This window comes from Ruditapes philippinarum, unplaced genomic scaffold (assembly GCF_026571515.1).
Source record: "Ruditapes philippinarum isolate M1 unplaced genomic scaffold, ASM2657151v2 ctg2091_1_1_1_1, whole genome shotgun sequence".
Lineage (NCBI taxonomy): Eukaryota > Metazoa > Mollusca > Bivalvia > Venerida > Veneridae > Ruditapes > Ruditapes philippinarum.
The window spans coordinates 98,279-120,849 of NW_026857143.1; the positions used below are offsets into that span (position 1 = coordinate 98,279).

General features: G+C 33.4%; 1 protein-coding gene across 1 annotated transcript in view; it reads right to left on the reverse strand.

Annotated features, from left to right (window-relative positions):
* LOC132748929 (protein MON2 homolog) overlaps positions 1-22,571 on the reverse strand; it is a 105,019-nt gene that overhangs the window by 30,666 nt on the left and 51,782 nt on the right. Inside the window, exons 2-9 of the mRNA XM_060738600.1 lie at positions 10,148-10,258; positions 8,407-8,582; positions 7,727-7,889; positions 6,965-7,237; positions 5,857-6,058; positions 4,880-5,475; positions 4,230-4,373; positions 2,025-2,153 (exon numbers count right to left, since the gene is read on the reverse strand). Of these exons, the coding sequence (XP_060594583.1) occupies positions 2,025-2,153; positions 4,230-4,373; positions 4,880-5,475; positions 5,857-6,058; positions 6,965-7,237; positions 7,727-7,889; positions 8,407-8,582; positions 10,148-10,258 (1,794 nt within the window). The remainder of the gene's footprint in view (positions 1-2,024; positions 2,154-4,229; positions 4,374-4,879; positions 5,476-5,856; positions 6,059-6,964; positions 7,238-7,726; positions 7,890-8,406; positions 8,583-10,147; positions 10,259-22,571) is intronic.

Sequence of the window (22,571 nt, forward strand, 5' to 3'; positions counted from 1 at the left end):
CACAAAAAAGCTGTTGAAAAACTCTTTCTTAAAATACATGCTAGATACTTGTTTCCAGACAAAAGTGAAAACATATCTAGTTAGGTTTTGATAGAATGCAAGAGCCTGTACTCTGTCATAACGAAAGAAGGAAAGATCTTCTTTATTACTCCCCTTTGCAAAGAAACCGAAGATGCTGAAATTTTTTTATTATCTGAAAATACTATAGATAAATATGTTGATTTTAAATAATAATTCTATTTGAGACAGCAACAGTGATTATAACAACGTCTGTTGAATATTCATTAATTATCATCTTCTTTTCTCAAATATATCAATGACTTACTATGATATTATTTTGATGGACTTAAAGATTCTGCACCATGGATGACTTAACAGTCTGACTAACTGAATGACTGAATAACTGGCTTACTAACTGACTGACTAAATGAATAACTGAGTGACTAAATTATGACAGACAGACTGACTGACTAAATGAATAACTGACAGACTAACTAACGACTGAAGGTGAATGAACTAGAAATGTGTCCATAGGACACAGATGCCCCCACACGCCACTGTTCTGTCAATCTTATGACTCTAGGTCAAATATTTTTTGGACTACATGTGCCACAAGTTGAAAACTAAAAATCAGCAAAGGGCCATAATTCTGTTAAATTTGGTCGCAGCAAAAATTCCTTCCTTTACTACCATCTACACATTAAGGTTGTTCATCCCTGGAAGTTTAAGCAAAATCTGCCATCCGGTTTAAGAGGAGTTGCGTTCACAAAATTTCTACATAGTATATAGTGAAAAAATCAACAAAGGGCCATAATTCTGTTAAATTTGGTCGCAGCAAAAATTCCTTCCTTTACTACCATCTACACATTAAGGTTGTTCATCCCTGGAAGTTTAGGCAAATGTGCCATCCGGTTTAAGAGGAGTTGCGTTCACAAAATTTCTACATAGTATATAGTGAAAAAATCAACAAAGGGCCATAATTCTGTTAAATTTAGTCCCAGCAAAAATTCCTTCCTTTACTACCATCTACACATTAAGGTTGTTCATCCCTGGAAGTTTAAGCAAAATGTGCCATCTGGTTTAAGAGGAGTTGTGTTCACAAAATTTCTACATAGTATATAGTGAAAAAATCAACAAAGGGCCATAATTCTGTTAAATTTGGTCACAGCAAAAATATTTCCTTTACTACCATCTACACATTAAGGTTGTTCATCCCTGGAAGTTTAAGCAAAATCTGCCATCCGGTTTAAGAGGAGTTGTGTTCACAAGATTTCGGGACGTACGGACGGACAGACGGACGGACGGACACTCGGACGGACAAGTGCAACGCTATATGCTCCCACTCTGTGGGGGCATAAAAACTTACAAAATAAATGAATATATTATGGCTTACTTTAAAATATTTTGCTATTCACTGACTGTGACCGACTTATTGAATAATTACCTGATTTTGATGCTATTATGTAAGGCTTTGGCCTGTATAATATTGCTGCATAGCAGACAGCAATAAATAGACTGACTGGTAGAATATATGAATGTCTGAATGACTTACTTTGATGGTTTGCAAGTCTTGTGTCAACATGACAAATGCATGTCATTTGGACTGCCAGACTAATTCACTATTTTCTGATCATATTTTCAAGATCCTGAGCTTTGCTTGCAACAACTGACTGGTTGACTGTATGAAAAACTTACTTTGATAATATTTTGTATAATTTAAGCCTGTATTTTTACTTTTTGACTGGCGCTTAATGACTGGTTGAGTTAATGTATAAAAGACTAACTTTGATAATATTTTTTGAGCTTGTACAACAGTTTTATGGCTGGCAGTAACTGACTGACTTGGTAAATGTATAAAAGACTTACTTTGATATAATATTATGTAGGACTTGAGCTTTGACTGGCACTAAACAACTGGCTGAGTAAATGTATAAATGACTTACTTTGATATAATTTTATGTAGGACTTGAGCCTGTATTTTCACTATTTGACTGGCTAACTGCGTAAATGTATAAAAGACTTACTTTGATGATATTCTGCAGGACCTGAGCTTGTATAACAGCTGTCTGGCTGGCTGTAACTTTGTACATTTCCACAATGAGCTCCACACAGCGTTCAGCAAATGGCACAAAATTCATCGTTACCCAATCAACCTAATGAATTAAATATTGAATTATGATATTATTTGTACTTAAAAAGAATGTAAGGAATTAACGTAACATTACTATTTCAAAAGTAACAGCCATTGTGTCTTAGGGCTTAAAACAATATGTGCAATAAATGTTTTCATTATGATGTCTACTTCAGGTACCTTAGAAACACAAGAACTGTCTGAGGAGCTGCACACTTCCCTTTTCTCAGCTTAAAAGCCAGGACGATAAGGGGGCATAATACATTACTTTGCAAAATATAATTTTAGGATCATCTGCCCTTGTGATTTGGCATCATATGTTAATTATGGATAAATATACCAACTTTGAAGTGAATAGCTCTGGCAGTTTCTTAGAAAATGGACTTTAGCCAATTACCCTCTACAGGTCACAGTGATCTCAAAATCAGTGTGACACATAGAACTAGGTGTAACCACATATAGAGTTTATAGTTTTGGTAGTATTGAATTCATTGGCCATAAACGAAAAACTTTACCAAAAATGTTAACCTGATATGGACCAGTGGGTCCTGACAATACCTCCCCCTTCATTTTCTTTTTAAAAATTGGGGCTTAATATCTTTCTCTAATATGATCTAAAATCTAAATCTCTTGATTATGATTCTTTGCTCTTGAAGTGCAAATGACTTGCTTTCCTCACAGAATGTTCATTAGCCTAAATTTACGACAATGCACTAAACAGAAGAATCTTCAATTCAAAAAGTTCAGTTTCCATAATTGGCCATGACATTATAATTAAGTTTCTATTTTAGAAATAAGAAAATTATCCATTTTTATGGCTTCCTTATTGCACTAATACAGTAGACAAGAAATAAAAAAGATGTGGGTTGGTTTTTTTTGTAGCAAGAAGCGTCTCCTTCCTTGTTCTCAAGCCTTCTAAATTCCAGTAGAAATTTAATAACTAAAATATTGTCTGGAAAAATTCCAGTGATTATTTACTAATTTAATTGATAGAAAAACCTGTATAACAAAATATTTTACTCACAACAGATAGTATATTTGGAATGAAATATTCAAATATTTCAAAGGAAATTGTGGTCTCTCAACCTAAGAAATTGTTACCAGGGTTCAAACCCTACTCTCGGGTCACAACCATGATTCCTCATATGACACCAGTATTAGTTACATCCGGGAAGCATACATCGATGCCGTCTGCTCATGGTCTGTTCTGTTCACTATTCATTTAGTAATCATTTTGAAATTTTCCCCTAAAAATTATGAATGGTGTAGTCCAGATTAGACAATGAACAAGTCCATTTAAGATATTTAGCGTGTTAAGTGGGTTAACAAGAGCTGTCGGTAGGACAGCAACGCTCGACTATTCTTAGTGCTTGATAGTAAAAAAAATGCTTGATACAGTTACCTCCTCCTGTTTACAGGTTGGGGTCATGATGGTGAACAAGTGTGCAAAGTTTCAAAGCCATATGTCAATGGACTTTGAAAATATTTGAACTATTACAAAAACTTTAACGTAAATTCTAAGTCGAAAAAGGGGCATAATTCTGTCAAAATGCTTGATACAGTTACCTCCTCTTGTCTACAGGTTGGGGTCATGATGGTGAACAAGTGTGCAAAGTTTTAAAGCCATATGTCAATGGACTTTGAAAATATTTGAACTATTACAAAAACTTTAACGTAAATTCTAAGTCGAAAAAGGGGCATAATTCTGTCAAAATGCTTGATAGAGTTACCTCCTCCTGTCTACAGGTTGGGGTCATGATGGTGAACAAGTGTGCAAAGTTTCAAAGCCATATGTCTATGGACTTTGAAAATATTTGAACTATTACAAAAACTTTAACATAAGTGGTTACGCCGACGCCGACGCTCGGGTGACTGCAATAGCTCTACTTATTCTTATCGAATAGTCGAGCTAAAAACTAAAATAATCAAGGGTTAAATCAAGGGTTTACCGCAAAACTGCAGTAACTGGTATCAAGTAACTGGTATCAAGGACTTACAACAGTCTTGCGATCAACCCTCGAAATATCAAACAAAGACAAGGAAGGAAAAGCAAACTCTATTTAACAGAGCATATTTCAAGAACAATAAGTATGCATACTGTGGGTCCTTTGACAGATCCAAACTGTTTAGTTTCTATCTTGCCAAACTTTGGCACTCGTACACCGTAGTCTATGTAGGTCAGCAGTTGATCGTATATGTCTGGGTACATGCCGTGCATTGAATCTGGACCCTCCTGTACTGTCTGTGAACAAAAATATTTTTTCAATGATATTAAAACATAAGCAAATAAAACATATAAAATTTTACCATGCTTAAACTAAATGTACATACCAGCCTTTATACTGAACATTATTCAGCTAGCATACAGAAGGTCAGTGGTTCTATGTAGATGCCTGCTTATGCCTTGGAAAAATTTATAAAGGGGCACTTGTTGCCTTCAACTGGTACAGCTGAAAGGTCTCCATAAGACCATTACAGGGTCTGTGTGACTTCAACAAAACAATCACTGAGTAGAAATATTACATCCAATTTTTTTAAATATGAATTATTGCATTTTCAATTTTTCTTATCTCTTTTTATAACATATTTGACAAAGCACCATACTTTTGTCTGCATGTATATTTTACTATAATAAGCATTTTAAAACTTAAATCCTCCAAACTATCAGTAGAGTGTCCCAAGTTCAAAACCTGAGAAATTTATTGCATTAAATCAACATTGAACTATTAAGAAGTAAATGAATAATACCTTAATGATAGCCTCAACGGCTTGTAATGTTGCTTCTTGCAGGGGTGTAGTTGATACATCAGGGAATGTTGGAATTATAAACGGTGACGAGTCACCGTGCACCGGAACTGTAAGCGCCCTTTTTAGCACCTCAGATAACTTCTGCAGATCTGATACTGAGAAACGAACTTTGATGTGATCCAAAAGTGGTGGGAATGTTTGAATTAGTGCAGTCAGAAATGGTTGTGACGGTACATAAAGAGACGAGGAGTCTTCTGGTGGTTTGGTTGATTGTGAACCTATATTTAGCCACACTTTCCATGCAGCAGACCATAATGCAATGTCATAATCATTAGCACTTCCTGTTGTGTCATCTTCAGCCTCTTTCTGAGATTTTGACATGTCGTCTGCTGCAGGTTCTCCTGTTCTATTTATAGCCTCAGCAGTTGGAGGCTTGACAGGAAGTGTCTGTATCATGTAGCTGCTTGTGTCATCTTTAGTTATAAGAAGCATTTCTTGAAAGCTCTTGATAGCAGCTATTGAGATTTCAGCATTCTGACACAGAGCAGCCCCTTCTATGTGATCCAGCAACAATGCCCAGGCATGTGGGAAGTCTTCTATATAAAAAAATTAACATCACCATCTTAATACATTGTTTATTTTAAAACAAAACTGCACAAATCCTCAGTGAGAATTTTAAAATGCAGATCTTAATGCATTAAATTTACTTTACTACTTGACAATCCATATCTGTCATTCCACTACTGATAATAATAAAAATAGTTTTCCTTGATAATTATTCACTGCAAGTAATGAAACAATAATACTATAAATTATCACTGCAAGTTATGAAACAATAAAACTATAAATTTTCTTCTTGTTTTAAAATAAGTGATTACTAATTTAAAATGAGTAATTACTAAATTTACAAATAATAGTAATAACAAATAATAGTAATAAAAAAAAATTTCAAAGAGAACATTGCAAAGAAAACTTACTATAAAACCCTTGTAAAATTTTGCGTTGTGCAGTGAAGGTTCGAGCTACACCAGCCAGGGTGAGAACCCTGGTTTCTGCCCACTGTTTCTCGGCAGTGTCTCTAGAATGGTGTATAAGTATATTGCCCTGTGTTGATTCATCCTTGGTGGTTGGTGCCGTGCTTGACAGCTTCTTGACATTGTCCAGCAATGGGAACAGCACCTTAATACAAAAGGATAGTAGTAAAGTGTGAATTAGTCAGTGCACATGGCAATAGCATAAGAGTTGTTTTTTTGTGTGTTTTTTTTAGTTTTTGTATTTATAAAAAATCTTTTTATCATTTTTTAATTTTCATGTTTTTTTTTGTTTATCTCGTTTTTCTAGCCAAGTTCCACAAAATTTTGGTGATACCCATTGTTTGGTCTACCTTAGAGGTTTTCCTGGAAAACTAACCAGTAATTACCAATTATTCTGCAAGTGAAAGCCTTTTTATCCCACACAATCTTAAATCAGTGGTGAGATACACACATCAATTAATTGCAACTGAGTTTGTTTGTTTGTTTGTTTCATTTTACGCCCTTTTCCAACAGTATTTCAGTCATATAGGCGGGTAGTTTCCTAACCATCGTTCCTGGAGAGTTACACCAGTACTAGACTACCTTCCTCCGCGCTAAACTACCAAAGCATCTCCCGGGGATCGAACCCACGCCAGAGAGGTAGCTGGATTAGAAGTCATCGACTCTAACCCCTCGACCACGGAGGCGGTCAATTGCAACCGAGAAACAAAACCCTGCACTAGGATCGAACAAGTGACCTCGGAATTATAAATACATGATGCTCTCCCTATTGAGCTAAATGACCGACTTTTTTATTTTCATATTTGATTTTTTACACAACATGTATGTAAACTAATCATTAAAATGACTGAGGAAATGTTAAAAATTGTTGCTTCAGAAAGTTTACATGTTATTTTATTTCTGTAATTAAAATAATAAAAATGCATTATTTCAAATAATATATTATTTTAACAATGCAGCCAAAGCTTGAAATTTCAACGAACTAAAAATTTCCAAGATAAACGTTCACTTTCTATACTTTAAGTTTTAAAAATATTTAGTAAATTCCAACCTTCCATAAAACTTTCTTCCATGATTCTTGCTGCAGTAGGCCGCCATGGGCCGATATTGTAGAGAACAGAGTCTGGCCTGCGCTCTTCCTTACAGCAGGCCGGGAATCTACACACAGGTCTCCGAGACCAGAAAATAAACACATCCATAACCCATCAAATGATGACATTCCATCTGACCTTTCTGTGACCTTGACCTCTCCCTCAGTCGGACTGGTTTCAAGGTCATTTTTGATTCTTTCTCGATTTTGATAGAAATAGTCTGATATATTCCACTGAAAAAGACAGAACAGCAATCAAGAATGATGTCTCGGAAAAGTATATACAAATACCTTTTTGCCAATCAAACATAACAATGTACGTCATGTATTGTTAATGGCATAAAGTAAACTTCTTACAAAACAATAACAATATTGTTAAAAACCTTTATTCACATCAATTTGTGACAGCTGCATAAAAATTTGTAGTAACATATTTCTAAGTGATGATCAAATCTATGAATTTCAAATATTTTTCACATTATGGGCCAGACAAAAAATAATCCACAAAAAATAACAAAATCATTACTAACAATGTATGAAGGGTAGATTTCTCTCACTTCCACAATGGCATTTATCCCTCTATGAAGTTTCAAATTTATATCCGTAATACCTGTCCTTAATACGTTTTGAGTTTCGCTCTGAACAAAAAATATTATCAATAGATGGAGACTATTACCAGGTATTTAACCACCATTTTGGTGACCACAGTAGTGCTAAACTTACCAGCAAACCAATAGCTGTCAAGCTGACATTCAGTTCTTGTTTTTGAAGCCCAAACTTTGCGGCAACATCAACCACATCCTCCAGGTAACAACAGGGAATTATGGGTAAAAAGTCTGTCACAACTAGTTGTAAACTCTGAAATGCCGTCTGCACAAGTTTTTCCCTAAAATAAAGTATTACAAAAATGAAAATTACTTAATTATGGTAGTGGCCAAAGTTAAGGTAGAGATCAATGGCAACGATAAAATCAATCTGCAAAGTTTATAACTGACACTACTTGTTTTCTATAACATGTACAAGTTACTGCAATATCAGTGGGGAGTTTTATAGATTAGAACTGGCAACAGAAAACAATAAAATATCAACCAATGTTATCTGTTATCATATGTCATTCATTCATATGTGTATTAAATAACAAGAAAGCATTTTGTTAAAACTCATTTCATAGAATGATAACCATTTGAATCAGGATATGCAATTGTAGCTTTAATTTTTTTTGGATAAATGTTGCCCCAGTGATGGCTCTTGTTATATTTTGATACAGAAATCTCTTGAACTTTGATTAGACTGTTTGAAATTCAAATCCGGTCAGAACAAGTACACAAATTCAGAAGGTAAAAGGATAAATAGTTGGCAAGTATTATGAAAGTCCATGCACATCATCTGCCCTAATCACTTACCCTTGATCGTTTGTAACAGCGCCTATAACACCCAGAATTAAGGGCCAGCCATGGTTGAGTGAATCACCGTTGTCATGGAGAATTTGGAAGACACACTGAAGCTGCTTCTGTCGGATGTCAGGCTGTGTTATTGTTGAGAGGTCTTGAAGAGGTGCTAAAATACTCGACTGTAGTTTCTGAAAAAAACAAGTTGGCCAAAAATTTAACATCATTATTCTACAGAATTATTATAATAATCAAGCAAGCAAGTGAAGTTTTTGTTAAAAATAACTCGAATCATGCAGATTTATATCACACACGTCTGACTGAAACTTACATAACAATCTGTGTTTTTGTCAATTTAAAGTGTAATGCAGAACCTTCTGTCATATAAAGAAACGTAACTCTTCAATACTTTTCCTGTTTAAAGTCTTATATTGATTTTCTCCCTTTATTGTTATCTTGGTTAAATTCTGGTCATTAAAGAATTTTCCCTGTTTAAAAAAAAAAAAACATTGTCATAAAAGCTAGACTGTAAGGTTGACTGCAAGGATTGTTTGTCTGTCTCAGGATCAAACCTAAATAACTAATCCAAGCTAAGCTGACAGACTAAAACTGCACAGATATAGGTAGGCAGGACTTTATACTCTGGTAAGAAATGTGAGCCTAATATCCCCACCTGTGTTCAGAAAAATTATTTTTGGATTGAAATTGTAAAGATAGACAAGTATTTCTAGACATTTTACATATTTTTTATCTTGCCATTGTACAACAAAACGAACCTTCTGTGACACAAATTGATGTGACTTTGTCATGATAGGTTGAGGGTTGACCACAAAACCTTCTTTATTTCATATAAGTTACTGCAGTTTTGTGGTCAACCCTCGAGGTGTAAATAACATTTGTTGCTAGTGGATTCGTAGACACAAATTACTTAATTTTCTTACATATTTTCAACAAAACAATAAATGTTTCCTGTCATATAAAACCCATCATGATACATAAGGTATGACTGTATTGATACTGGGTATTGCCATGGTAATGAAAAACATTCACCTCTAATAAGAAGACTTATACTTGACTTTCATTACTTTTAATGTATGAACACATCTGTGGATGTTTCTAAATTCAAAATTTCAACATTTTTGTGTTTAAATGTTGAATTCTGGTTTAGCTGGTGTAGGGGGCTTGGACGGTAACTTGCTCTTTCCAGTAATGTTCATGAACAGACTTAATCAAACCGAGCCTGCAACATTTTTTAATTTTGCTATGTTGGGCTTTTTCTTTAGGGATTCCGTTTTTCTCTATTTCATTGAAAAACATAGTATATAGCAAAAGACAGTCAAACATTAATAATATGTGGTTCCTCTGAGAGTTGATTACGCCCTCTTCATTTCATCAATTATTTAAAACACATCAAGATGACAATTAAAAATTCATCCATTATTAGTGGCAGATATACTTATGTGTTAAAGCAAGCATATTACAGTGTCTCATGAAAAGACTCAATAAAACAAGTGTTTGCCAAAAAAAAAAAAAAAACCAGGTCTGTAGTTGTCACATTTGTGCTGTCTTATCATGGTCTGCACTGTTCACTAAGTATTCATCTTGTTCTTATTTCGAAATCTATTTTTTAATTTTCTCTTAAAAAGATGAATGTTTTTTTGTTCCAATTCGAAGATGGACAAGTCCATTTAAGATAGGGGTGGGGGGAGGTGGGGATAAGGTATGAACCTATAATATTTTGTTTAAGGGAACTTACCAGATTCTGTTGTAATGGTGGTTGGTGGTTAAAGGCCAGTGCTGACTGTACTAGATGTGTGATAGCCTCGGCTCCCCAATTCCTTAAACCTGTATGTGGATGTTGACTCACCTGAAAATATATAAACATATTCTTTGTGAAATTACATTTTACAATTTAACGATTAACTTATCTTACCATTAACTTCTCTTACAATACACAGATACAACTGCAAAGACATTAGCATTCATAATAATTAGAAGAAATGCTTAGCATGGAAAACAAAATTCACAAAATTTTGATCTGCTTGTGTTTACAAAGCAACTACTGGCTGCATTGCAACCAACCTTTGCAGCAATTCACTTTCACGACAACTTGATGACAGTGCAATACCCATGAAAAATAGTGAACCTTTCTAACAGATATTATATGAAACTTGGCAAATGTAAGCTTTTCCAAATATAATCCTGGTGTACAAACATATCTCAACTGTGCACTATTGTTCACAATTGACAATTATATAAAACTAAAATTATATATTTAACCTTAAAAAAACAACAACAACTGAAGCCGGCTTTAAAAGGTTGGAATAAAATGTCTGTCTGTCATCAGTCACGTACAATATTTCAAACCAGCCATTTAGAATTGAACAACTTAATGTCAGTAATTATACTTCTTGAAAAGGTTGAAATGCAAGAGACATTTTAAACCAATAATTTAAGATGTTGACTTTTGCATGACATAATAAACAGCTCATCTCTGACTGACATTAAATTGTACATATGTGGTGAATACAACATAAATATAACTTCAAATTTCAACAGATTATATTATTTTGTAACTTAGATTAGACAAAATGACAAGAAAATCTATGACAAGGAACCTAGATTTTAGAAACACAATGCACTTCCTCCATTGGCTTGCACTTAAAGAAAGTTAGAGGTTCAAAAGCCTAAATATATTAAAAATAACAATTAGATCAATTGGGCATCTTAAAAACAAAATATACACAAGTTAAGAATAAAGATATATACAGATTAATTTAATCTGATTTTTTTTTGCTGCAATTCCTAGCCTGGTGCAATTCCTAGCCTGATTTTTAAGTTATAAACATTACAATGTTTCAAAGCTTTTTATTTTTTGAAAATTTTGCAGAATAAAATCATTATTCTGGAATGTTCAAGCGAATGTTCTGAAGTTTTCCACACAAGTTATTGGGCCAGACCTACATCAAATGTCAGTCCCTCTAGTATTACCAAATTTGAAAGAATTAAGCAACCAAGACTGTAACACTTTTTTTTTTATTTTCTTAGCGCTAATTAGAATCTTAACTTCACTGCCAACTGTCATCTTGTACTTATACTGTAAGAAATAGATATAAATATGCTAAATTTCTCAGAAATTACACTTTTGTACAGGAATTCAGATGACTCCAGGGAGTTATGGGCCCTGAATTGGTTTATGACATTGGCTAAAATGCCAGATGTGGTAACAAAACTATACAGAAAATATGTAAGAAGGTCATTCTCACTAAGTAATTCTATTGGTGATTATTTCCTTTTGAATAATGATTTGTTTATGCTTTCAAATAAGGCTTATCATTGATGCTGCTTTAAGACGTGAGCAATATTGTTCAATACATCACAATGAAGGAAAATTTTAACTAATGCAGATAATTTTCTTAAACTTTGCATGATAAAAGGGAATCATAATTAAAACAAAATGATAACAAAAATATTGGGGGTCACCATCCGACTTTTTGAGTTTTCTGCCCCTGAAAATAACTTTCTAGCTCTTTGATGCATTGTGTATTTAAGTATAATTTTGTAGGCACTTTACAAAGTAAATTTTGCTGTGCTCACACTGTGGGCTTACTTCTATGCACATTGTGCTTTGTTGGTGGTGTTTTCAATGCCTTGTTAATTGTATTGCATACAAAAATTACTGCAGTGAAAATGGTACTGTGTTCAGTGTGCTCTGAATATTGTGTATAAATTGTACTGCAGTCAAATGGTGCTCTCACTACATTGTAAGTTGTGCCGTGTTCATGACTGTGTAAATTGTGTTGATAACATCCTCTCTTTACTATGTTAATTGTATTTTATACAGAATGCACTACAGTGAAAATGATACAGTACTGTGTTCACAATGTGCTCACTGGTCAATATTATTAAGTTACATTGCTGCATTCTATGTGTGTTCACTACATTGTAAAATTGTGCTCTGTTGGAAGTGTCCTCACTTAAAGGTAACCTGAGCAGAAATTGAATGATAATTTTCTCTCTTATTTCAAAACTTTAACAAATTATCTTAACTCTACTTTGAAATTTTACTATAACAACTTCCAAAAACTCATTATAATTTGCTCAAAATTTCCATATTGGAACACAAATAATTAAACATTTCCTAATTTGGATATAAATAACTGTTACATAATGTGATTTAAAGTTGAAATTTGTGTAACAATCAATGGAAATTATTAAATTCAACAACATTTTGTTACTAGAATAGAATCTATTAAACTTTCAAAATAGACTTTAACGAGATTTAACTTCCTATGAACTTTAACCAATATAATTCAAATTCTGTATTGAAATGTTCTGGTTTCAAATTTAGAAAATTTTAATCTAATTCCATAAACTTTTCTAGAAATATAACAAAGTTTGTATTTAGAAATTACAATTACAATTTATTGAAGGATTTAATTTCATTACAGAAATTTAACAATTTTTTAATATAATGACTTAATCATTTCAGTTACCCTAAACAAGATGAAATTTCTTAAATGGACTTGTTCAGATTCCATTTTAGGAACTGTCCATTATCAATTTTAGGGCTATCAAGATAGAAATTCAAATTTTGTCACCCAATTACAATATAGACTCTCAAGAGTGCACAGATGTGTTGGCTTGCTTGCCTCTTAACTGGTAGCAAAGGCTAGTATTTTTTGGTTCTACCTCTGCAAAATGAACCATTACTGTTCATGAATAATTCATGAAAAGTTCATGAACTATTGCAGGGGAAGTGTTACAGTAACAGACCAAATTATTTTGGCCGTGGTGTTGGTAGTTTTCACTCTGAATCAGGGCAGTAAAGCCACATTAAATTTACCAGAGCACAGTTCAGCCACCGCATTGTTCCTAGGCAGGCTGTCAAGTAGTTTACCAGTACTTAAGTTGCCTTCACTTTCGAAAGGAACTGATTACTTCTGTACATGCAAAAGCAGAGGTATAGTGCCAATGACTGTAGAAAGGATTTCATGATCAATCACAATGAAAGTGACCTGTGCAGTCTGGGAATCAAAACCTGGGTCACCCGATTCACAGGACAGGTATATTCCAATCATTTTAAGGCCCCTTAATTGTCTTACAACTCTGCCCTGTCAAAATAATCAATAATTTCCAAGTTAAATACTGATACCCTTCAATGTTTAAAATCATTCTACTAAATGAATTACTTTGACAAAAAGTTAAAAAGGGACATAACTCTTTCAGAATTATGCCCCCTGTATCACAACTGAACCTTGTTATGATAAGCAAGTATTCCAAGTTTCATTTTGATACCTTTTAAAATGTTTGAATAATTGGCTTCTCGAAAGTTTTTGCTGCGCTACAAGTTTACCCCACCGTTGACGCAATCATGATCAACTTGACTTTTTCTTTAAAATGGACGAGCTTAAAAGGGGCATAACTCCAAAAAATGTAGGTTTCAGAATAATGCCCACCGCTTTACAACTAAACTGCGTGTTGGGAAACAAGCATTTAAAGTTTCATGTTAGTATGAAAATGTTTAAATTCTGAGCTTCATTTAGATTTTGCATGACGAAGACCAAATTGCTTTTTATTGGCGACAAAATGAGATGAGCTAAAAATATGACTTAAAACCAAACAGAAAATAAGTATTTATAGAAACCTAATGGACTGGAACAATGAAGCATTGACATTCTTTATCAGAGAGCCCTTTCTCAGAAAGCCTCAGATATTATCTAAAAGCAGCTGGAGTCCAAGACGTCCATTATCTCCTTAACAAGCACTTGTATAATGTTGAAAGTCATGCTAATGTTTTTACAGATCAGACTTTCAACCTTGAACTTTTTTCACTTAGAAATGTCCTTTATTTAATGGCTATCTATCACTTAAATAGAAATTACCACATTAATTTATCTCTGAAACATTTTCTGGTTTTTAATGTCCAGTGGACACATTAATTATCGAGTTAATTGCTTGATTTAAGTTCAGATCAGCCAAAACTAAAAAGATTTTCAGCTCTTGTTTATTTGTCCAGAAACTGGTTAAATGTCCATATAAACACTGGAAGCCAGATATGTTTTAACCTTAAACTTAAGTGCTAGATTTGGGTAATGGATTTGCTAAGCTTTGAGTCAGATACATTCTAAGTTTAAAGGCCCTTATCTTAATATCATTGAATTGAGTTTACAGAACAGAACTGAGCCTCAGGTCAGGCTGTACAGAGGAAAAGGCAGAGCATTAGGCCGGAATAATCCAAGGTTGGGCTGGAATAATGGATTCACTAAATGAATAATGGTCACTAGAGAGCTTTCTTGTAGGTTGGCTCTATTCTGGTGGCAATGGATTATCACATTTAGCTCCAGCAGGTTAAGGGGTAGGGCTTTTCATAAATTTATCGATTATTGGTCACATCAATCAGGATGATAAAAAAAGAGGACAAAATTCATGCTTGCGTCCAGAAAAAAGGTTACAAAACATTTGTAATTTAAAAATATGACCAGACACTCTGAAGCCATTTTCTGTCAATATATACAGTGCTAAAAGTTAATGTCCTAAGTGGGTCTATTTCTGTTATTTAAGAGAAGAGAAGAAAAATGACTGTCCTGGAAATGACGCTTTAAGATTATTTTAATTTTGCTATACTTAGTATATCATATATTCCATTGACCTTAATATCTCTAAGATTTGCGTACTTTAAAAGTAACTTGCTTTTATTATGTCAACCATTAGCCTGCTTAAGTGGCAAACAAATTCTACCCATGTTGCCTGTGCAGACCTGTTTGAAGATCAACCAGCACTTCTGTGCCGTCTGAACAAGGTGTGCGCTGTTTGCTATTTAGTCTGCAATTCTCCAAAATTCGCTTTTCTTTTGAGTGAAAACCTCAAACATGTACTAGGTATGTACTGTAGATGCAGCATAGTCATTGTTTAATCACATATATGTTGTTAAACTAATAATGGTGACCCTATTGTATTTGCAGTGTGACTAGATGTAAAACAATGACATTTCCAAAACGTCCTTACAGCATTTCATACATGTGTATGGCCACTCCAATAGGTTTGTGGAATGGCTTTAACCATTTTATACATAGTATGGTCACCATGTACACTATCTCTCACCATAGATAGGGATAACCAGGACAGATTTGCATTATATATAGGTATTTAGGTCGACTGGGATTAAACTACTCTGGCATTAATTTGATTCCATGGAAATAAGAATGGAGTGATTTAATTCTTTTTGCAGTATAGCCATATAGTCTACTAGCACGAGGCCATAAACAGAGATAATAACTTTTGCCAAAAGCTTGCAGACAACAATTTGTAAATAACTCTGAAAAATGATAAGTTGTGTAATAGATCACTTATGGTTTGTCTATTTTTTTTTACTCAAGGATATTCAAAGTTCATTTTTCATTCATCTCTACAGCAGACAAGTTCTCAGTATCATTTAGGGCTGTACTGCCGCATTTATCTACATCCCTCATTGACATGATGTCATTTCACTATACCGTGTCATAAACTGACACCAAAATAACCATGGTAACCAAACAACTTTGATTTTCTATGACATAAGTATCATTATAACAAGATTTATGATCTTAATCACAATACCAGAGTCTAACTCCAGCATTTCTAAACTCTTGAACAAATTAGACTAAGTCTTAATGTCTGGAGTTTCTATTTTTGGAAATGGCCATGGCATTAGGGGACAATAAAAAGGACCTGCCAAATGACCTATATTTTGTGAATGTTTCCAAATTCGCCAAATCTAGGTTTGTTTGGTCTTAACCTCATGGGGTACACAAACAAACTTTTAACATTAAAGCTTCATGGTGGACTGCCATTCAAAACAGAGTGACCATCATGTTAGACTTATTTATAAAATTGTAGTTACTAATGCCGCAGGATTAGATGGACAAAAGCAACATTCATTTTGCTGAGTTTGGAAGTTACATAATAATCTCTTTTCATCATTGACGAAATTGAGGTCATTTGGCAAACTAGGGTCGTGGAAAATGTATATAATAGCACGGCAACTGAGCACAGCCATTCAAGCCCCCAACATTTCGAATTTTAAATTTTTGTAAGATTCAACAAATCACTTTTTTTTCTATAGGAAGTTCATCTAAGCACAAACTAATGCACCTTAGTAAAGATTCGCTGACATTCAGTAAGTTATTAAATGAAACAATCCTGTACCATGATGAAAGTCGGCTTTTTATGAGTACTGAACTTTTTTGATAGGGGAGAGGATTAAAGTGCTGTCATTAATAGATTATATTGCCTGCAGGAAATGACTGACTTTAAAGTTAAAAGCTTTAAAAGTTATCATCTGAAAGTTTTAATTATATAGGGTACTTTAAGAACGCATACAGGAACAAAAAGAGTGACATGAAATTCAAAGCTTTGCATGCCGACATGATAAGACCGTATATCGTGGGCACAAGATACATCTTGTGTTTTTTTTTCGTGTACATATAAAATATTGTGTGCATAGAATTTACTGTACAAACTTTATGTATCTGCACCTTTTTCATCTTCATCTCATCAAATGAAACTGTACAAGCTTTTGGCATTATTTTGTGTTATTAAACATTTAAGTTAATTAAATATATGTTGTACTTTAAATAATGAAAGTGTAAAGTAAATGCCGGAGGTGTTAATTGGAAGTTGAACCCTTAATTATGATAATTCCTCAAAGTTGCAGTTCAGATCATTAAATAGTATAAAGCTATATATCTGCTGCAAAAATTGAAGTCCAAATTCTTCAAAAAGAAAACTTCCAATACTTCTTGTATGAAAAAGATATTATGATTGTATATTACCTTAAAAGCCAATGACACATGCATGAAATGGTTAAAACTGTACTTAAGATAGCAACATAATATTTTGTTCCGCAATATTTTATTCATTTTATTTGCATGTCGACATGATAAGACCGTATATCGTGGGCACAAGATACATCTTGTTTTTTTTTCTTGTACATGAGAGTTCAATAACATTCTTTGTTATAGCGTTTTCAATAATCAACCATATTTTATGGAAACAACAAATATAACTTTACCCTTGCAGAAATATATACTGGTATTTAAAAAGTCCCAGTATTTCCCAGTTATTATCCTAGAAAATTCCAGAATGTTAAAACCAGTCTTGGCTATTCTAGTATGGCCTAGGAAATACCAGTTACTGAGAACTAGGCATTTCTAATAATTTTTAAACAACTCATCAATTTCTAAGTTATTCTAGGAATTGTAATTTATTTTCTGAGATTTCTAAGACTTAAGATTTTGCAAAACTCCTAGTCTTTAGGAATTACTTAGAATTTATCTTGTAGAACAAAATCCTTAACATCTGTGCTAAATTCCTAGAATCTTACATAAATTCCTAAAGACTAGGAATTCTCTTTGTTGAAAGTAAACAACTAATAAAAAAGAAGGAAGACAATAAAATTGAAAATAAAAATGTTTTCTTTCTTTTTTAAAATAAAACAACATACTGATCTAGATCTATTTAATAATATTTTTCTAGGATTACTATTATTATTATTATTTAATTGAAATTTAATAATCAATTGACCTTAATGGTCAACCTGCATTTATGACAATTTTATCATTGGCCATTTAATTAATAGATAATAGGAATATATAATCCAAAAAGAAATAACAAATGTACAGGCACTCCAAGTAAATCAAAGACGTATTATAAACCTTAAAAAAAAATATCAATAATTGACATCTGATGTATGTAATTTTTATCAGTTGTGTACAGTAGAGCTATTTTTAGCGCTGTCAAATTGCATCCACTGATGTCATGCTTCAGTGCACAGGCTGTGTGTATAAACCACTTTATACACGGCTTAAACTGCCTGTTGACATTTTTATTGAGTGTGATTTGAACATATGTAGATCTAATTAGGGGTGGATTTACAGTAAGGTGATTATTATTGCATAGTTGAAAATCCAATGTGGCAAATTGACTCTTGTGCAGATTTTTTCACGTGTCAAATTTGTGCATTTCCAAATTTTCACGAGTCAAAACCCGAATCCCCGTCCTGAATAAAAGTAGGCCTATATGTGGCAGGTCATATTTATGCTGACGGAAATTAACGATGATAACTTAGTCTTTACTTAACCAACGAACCTTTACGATTATACTCGAGCAATATCCGTATATTTACGCTAACGGAGACGAGCATATTTTCATGACGTATTGGATACGTATTCTGATGACGTAGCAACACAATTGTTTTGGAAACTACTGTAGCTTTGTATGAAATTCAAGCGCTTGTTGTGCTTAAAATAATAGATTTGTGAAATAAAATTCAACGATATACCGTATAAGTGGTTTTTTCTGCGGGCTCCAAATTCTGCGGTTTTTCCCAATTTTGGCACGTTTTTATTTCTGCGGACTTTATTTCTGCGGCACATTCTTTGGACAAAACGTGATTTAAATTCTGCAACTCGTCTTATCAAAGTCTAAGTCACATTACCCTATCTATTATATTTGTATGTACACGTTCGCATTTGTTTATCGTCGTCACCGCAAAACTGTATAGTAATTACAAACAAATATATTGGTTGATTGCAAACAAGTATAATGCGCAACAATAGAAAGGTATACATCTTTGATCAGCGTGAAATGACGTGTGAAAAATATACCCCGGTAGTATCTTTAATTTAATAAAATTGATAGACGTTAACCGTAAATCAGATGACAATTAAAGTGTACAACGATTATTTAGCAGTATAATGGTTGGAATGGTTTGAAATATCTTTATTCTTAAATTAGCATAATTAACAATAAGTACATCCTTACAAACACAGATTACATACTAAGCCGACAGCAATATTATACAACTCGAAAACCCGCTAACCGTTATAATCTGTTAGTCGTTATTACTTTAGACGAAACAGGTCACAATGTTGGAGACATATCGTAGCAGGCAAGAGAAATATTCTGCGGTTTTTATTTCTGCGGTGCCGAAACTGACCGCAGAAAACGCAGAAATAAAGTCACCGCAGAAAAAACCACGTATACGGTAATTGAAATTATTCAGTCATTGTATTGACGACAAAAACAACGGAATTACACGAAATTAAGCGAATCAAGCACATGTGACTGACGTAGTACACAGGTTTATTACGTAAAACACAGGTTTATTGTGCGCGCAATATTCAAAGACGGCAGACACTTCGTCTCATATCAACAGTGAACTGATATCGTCTCCCCAATAAAGACATACAAAGAGGAAGGTGAAATAGCTCAAGCAAATTATCAGAAGAAGACCTTCAAAGCTGCAATCGGTGAAATTCACTGTGAGTATTATCATAAATGCACTGATTTTTTCCCAAACAGAGCCAGCGTGTTTATGACCACTACTAGAAAAAATGAAGAGTCTAGAGATTATTTTAATGACCTTTCTTCACTTCTAAAAGCATTATTTTGTAACAATTTGCCGACTGAAACAATAGAAATAATAATTGTATTTCCAGCTTATTCCTAGTTACAGTTAAGATACTTAAACCTTACTGGAAAAAATGAGTAAACGGACATTTGTCACATATTTTCGCGACCTGTTTTTAATTATTTCTTTGTTGAACAGGAAAGATATAATAATAATAATAAAAAAAAACAAAGCATCGTTGAAGATGGCTCTGCTTCCCTGCAGGAAATTATTTGCTTATGCCCTCTAAAAGTTTAAAATATTGTTTTGAAAAATGCATGGTAACAAGTTTTTTTACCCCAAGACAGTTCAATACCCTAGTATGCAGACAGTTCACAATTTTGAACTTGTATTAGAAAAAAAAAGTTTTTCATAATGAAACAATATTTTTATATCACCATTAATTTATGTAGATCTAGATCTAGTTTTATATTAGAATATGATAAACAAGATCGACAAGATGTTCAATAAGCCTACATCATGTCTGTATTTTAAAATAACACATTACTGACAGACTGTATTTTTAAATCACAATAAGATACCTCCAAAAATTTATTTGAAACAGAAATCATGTTTTCTGTTTGTTTTTTATTTGTATGTGTGTGTTTGTGTGTGATTTAATCTCTAGATTTCTGTGCATGTATAGGAATTATTGGACCACTAAAAAGTTGTCTAGGCCACCAAAATTTATCGGTCAGTGGTCCAGGTGACAGCCTAGCTAAAATGGTTTGTCTTTGACACTGTCTAAGCCTATAGTATACTAGAGAATCTGAATACTGGTCCATTAAAATAAATCCCACATGATGATTTGCAAAGAACAAAAATAGCACAAACAGTGTCATACTTTAAGCACTAACCTGAATACATTGCCATAATCTCATTGAATTTAAGATTTTTGAATATACTCGTCAGAATTCCAGTTTTGAATTTATTCTACTATATATTTAACTAAATTCTCTTAAAATTTACACTGGTCATGGGCCATTGGGCCAGTGCTAAATTCGATGACTGTAATCTGTTATTGTATTAGGGGGCAGAACGTGAAGTGGTTGAACACGCTTGAACAAGATATTTTTGTGGCCCCACTTAAGTGGCGAGCATTTAGATTTACCCTTGTCCGTCCGTTCTCTTTAGTGTCGGATGTAACTCAAAAAGTATTTGACCTAGAGTCATGAAACTTTACAGGAATGTTGATCAGCATGTGTAGTTGTGCACCTGGGTATTTTTGTCTGGATTTATATAGTATTTTTAGAGTTATTGCCCTTGACTTAGTAAAATTTAGCAATTTTCAACTTGTGTCGCATTTAACTCAAAATGGGTTTGACACAGAGTCATGAAACTTTGCAGGAATGCTGATCAGCATGTGAAGTTGTGCACTGGATATTTTCGTGTGGATTTATTTTATTTTTTAGAGTTATTGACCTTGACTTTGAAAATTTTTGCAATTTTCAACTTGTCGCATGTAAATCAAAAAGGATTTGACATAGAGTCATTAAACCTTACGGGAAGGTTGGTCAGCATATGTAGTTGTGCACCTTGGGTTCCGCTTGTGGATTTATCCCGTATTTGTAGAGTTATTTCCCTTGACTACGTAAAAACCGTTTCATTATGTTGTGTTATTTGTTCCTTGAGTGCTTGAGTTAGAATCAACCAACTTTACAGAAATAATGATCAACATCACTAAATTACAGGAATAACAATGATAATAAATAATAATAAAAAAAATACACAGTATATTTTCATTAGTTTGCCTTTTTTGGTGAACTTCAAAACTTACATATGTGAATAAATGAGCATAAAAACCGCCCTGGATTTTCACTTATCAAATTTCAAAATATGTACATGACCAGTTTATAACTTCAATAGCTTTGTATAACCAAAAGCTACAAATCTGAGGCCCAGAACAGAGTGTGTCATAAACACTTCCTTCATGAATGGCCATTTAAAAAAAAAAAATCAAATAACATACAAACCCACTTACCTGAAAAAATATGTGAGAGTTTTGGTAAATATTTAAGACACAGAAACCATTTTGTCAAGTTTGCAATGATTTTACTTGCTTGAACCAAGTGTGCATCCACTTCACGTCCTGCCAAGTGATTTTTATTTATTTCGTATTCAAATATCTTGTAATATTTCCATATGTAGAGAAATGTATTTGTTTGATTTCAGATAAGAATTGGTACCACTAGGCCACAAAGGGAGGAGTTCAACTAACTTGTGGATGATGTTCAAAGCTGAGGAGAGTGAGAGCTTAAATCTATAAAACGGGTCAAAAACTTTTGATATAGAAAAATAAATTCTTCAGTTAATTGAAAGAGGGCAAGTTGTACAAAATGCCATGGAGCTAAATATACATGGAGAAGAAACTGTGATGTCACACAGTTAAATTCAGTATTGGCAGAATTGTGTTCTTATAAGTTATCATATGTTGCGGGATTTTCAGAGATTTGATGCATCCTGGGTAAAAATAGCCAAAACACCGTCATATTGAATTCCCGGAGGAAGATGAAACATTTTTTTGCTTAAATAAAAAGCAATAGTTATTTATTGTAAAAGGTACTATACACACTTTTCTATACAAATATTTCTCTGATGAAAATCTATGTCGGGGTATGTAAACAATAATTCATGGATATCGTCCAAGTTTAACGAGAGTGCGAAAATTGGAGACTATCGAGAAAACCCAAATATCACCAAAGCCTGCAAAGGATTGTGGGTCTGAATCTGACTATTATCTATTTTTAGA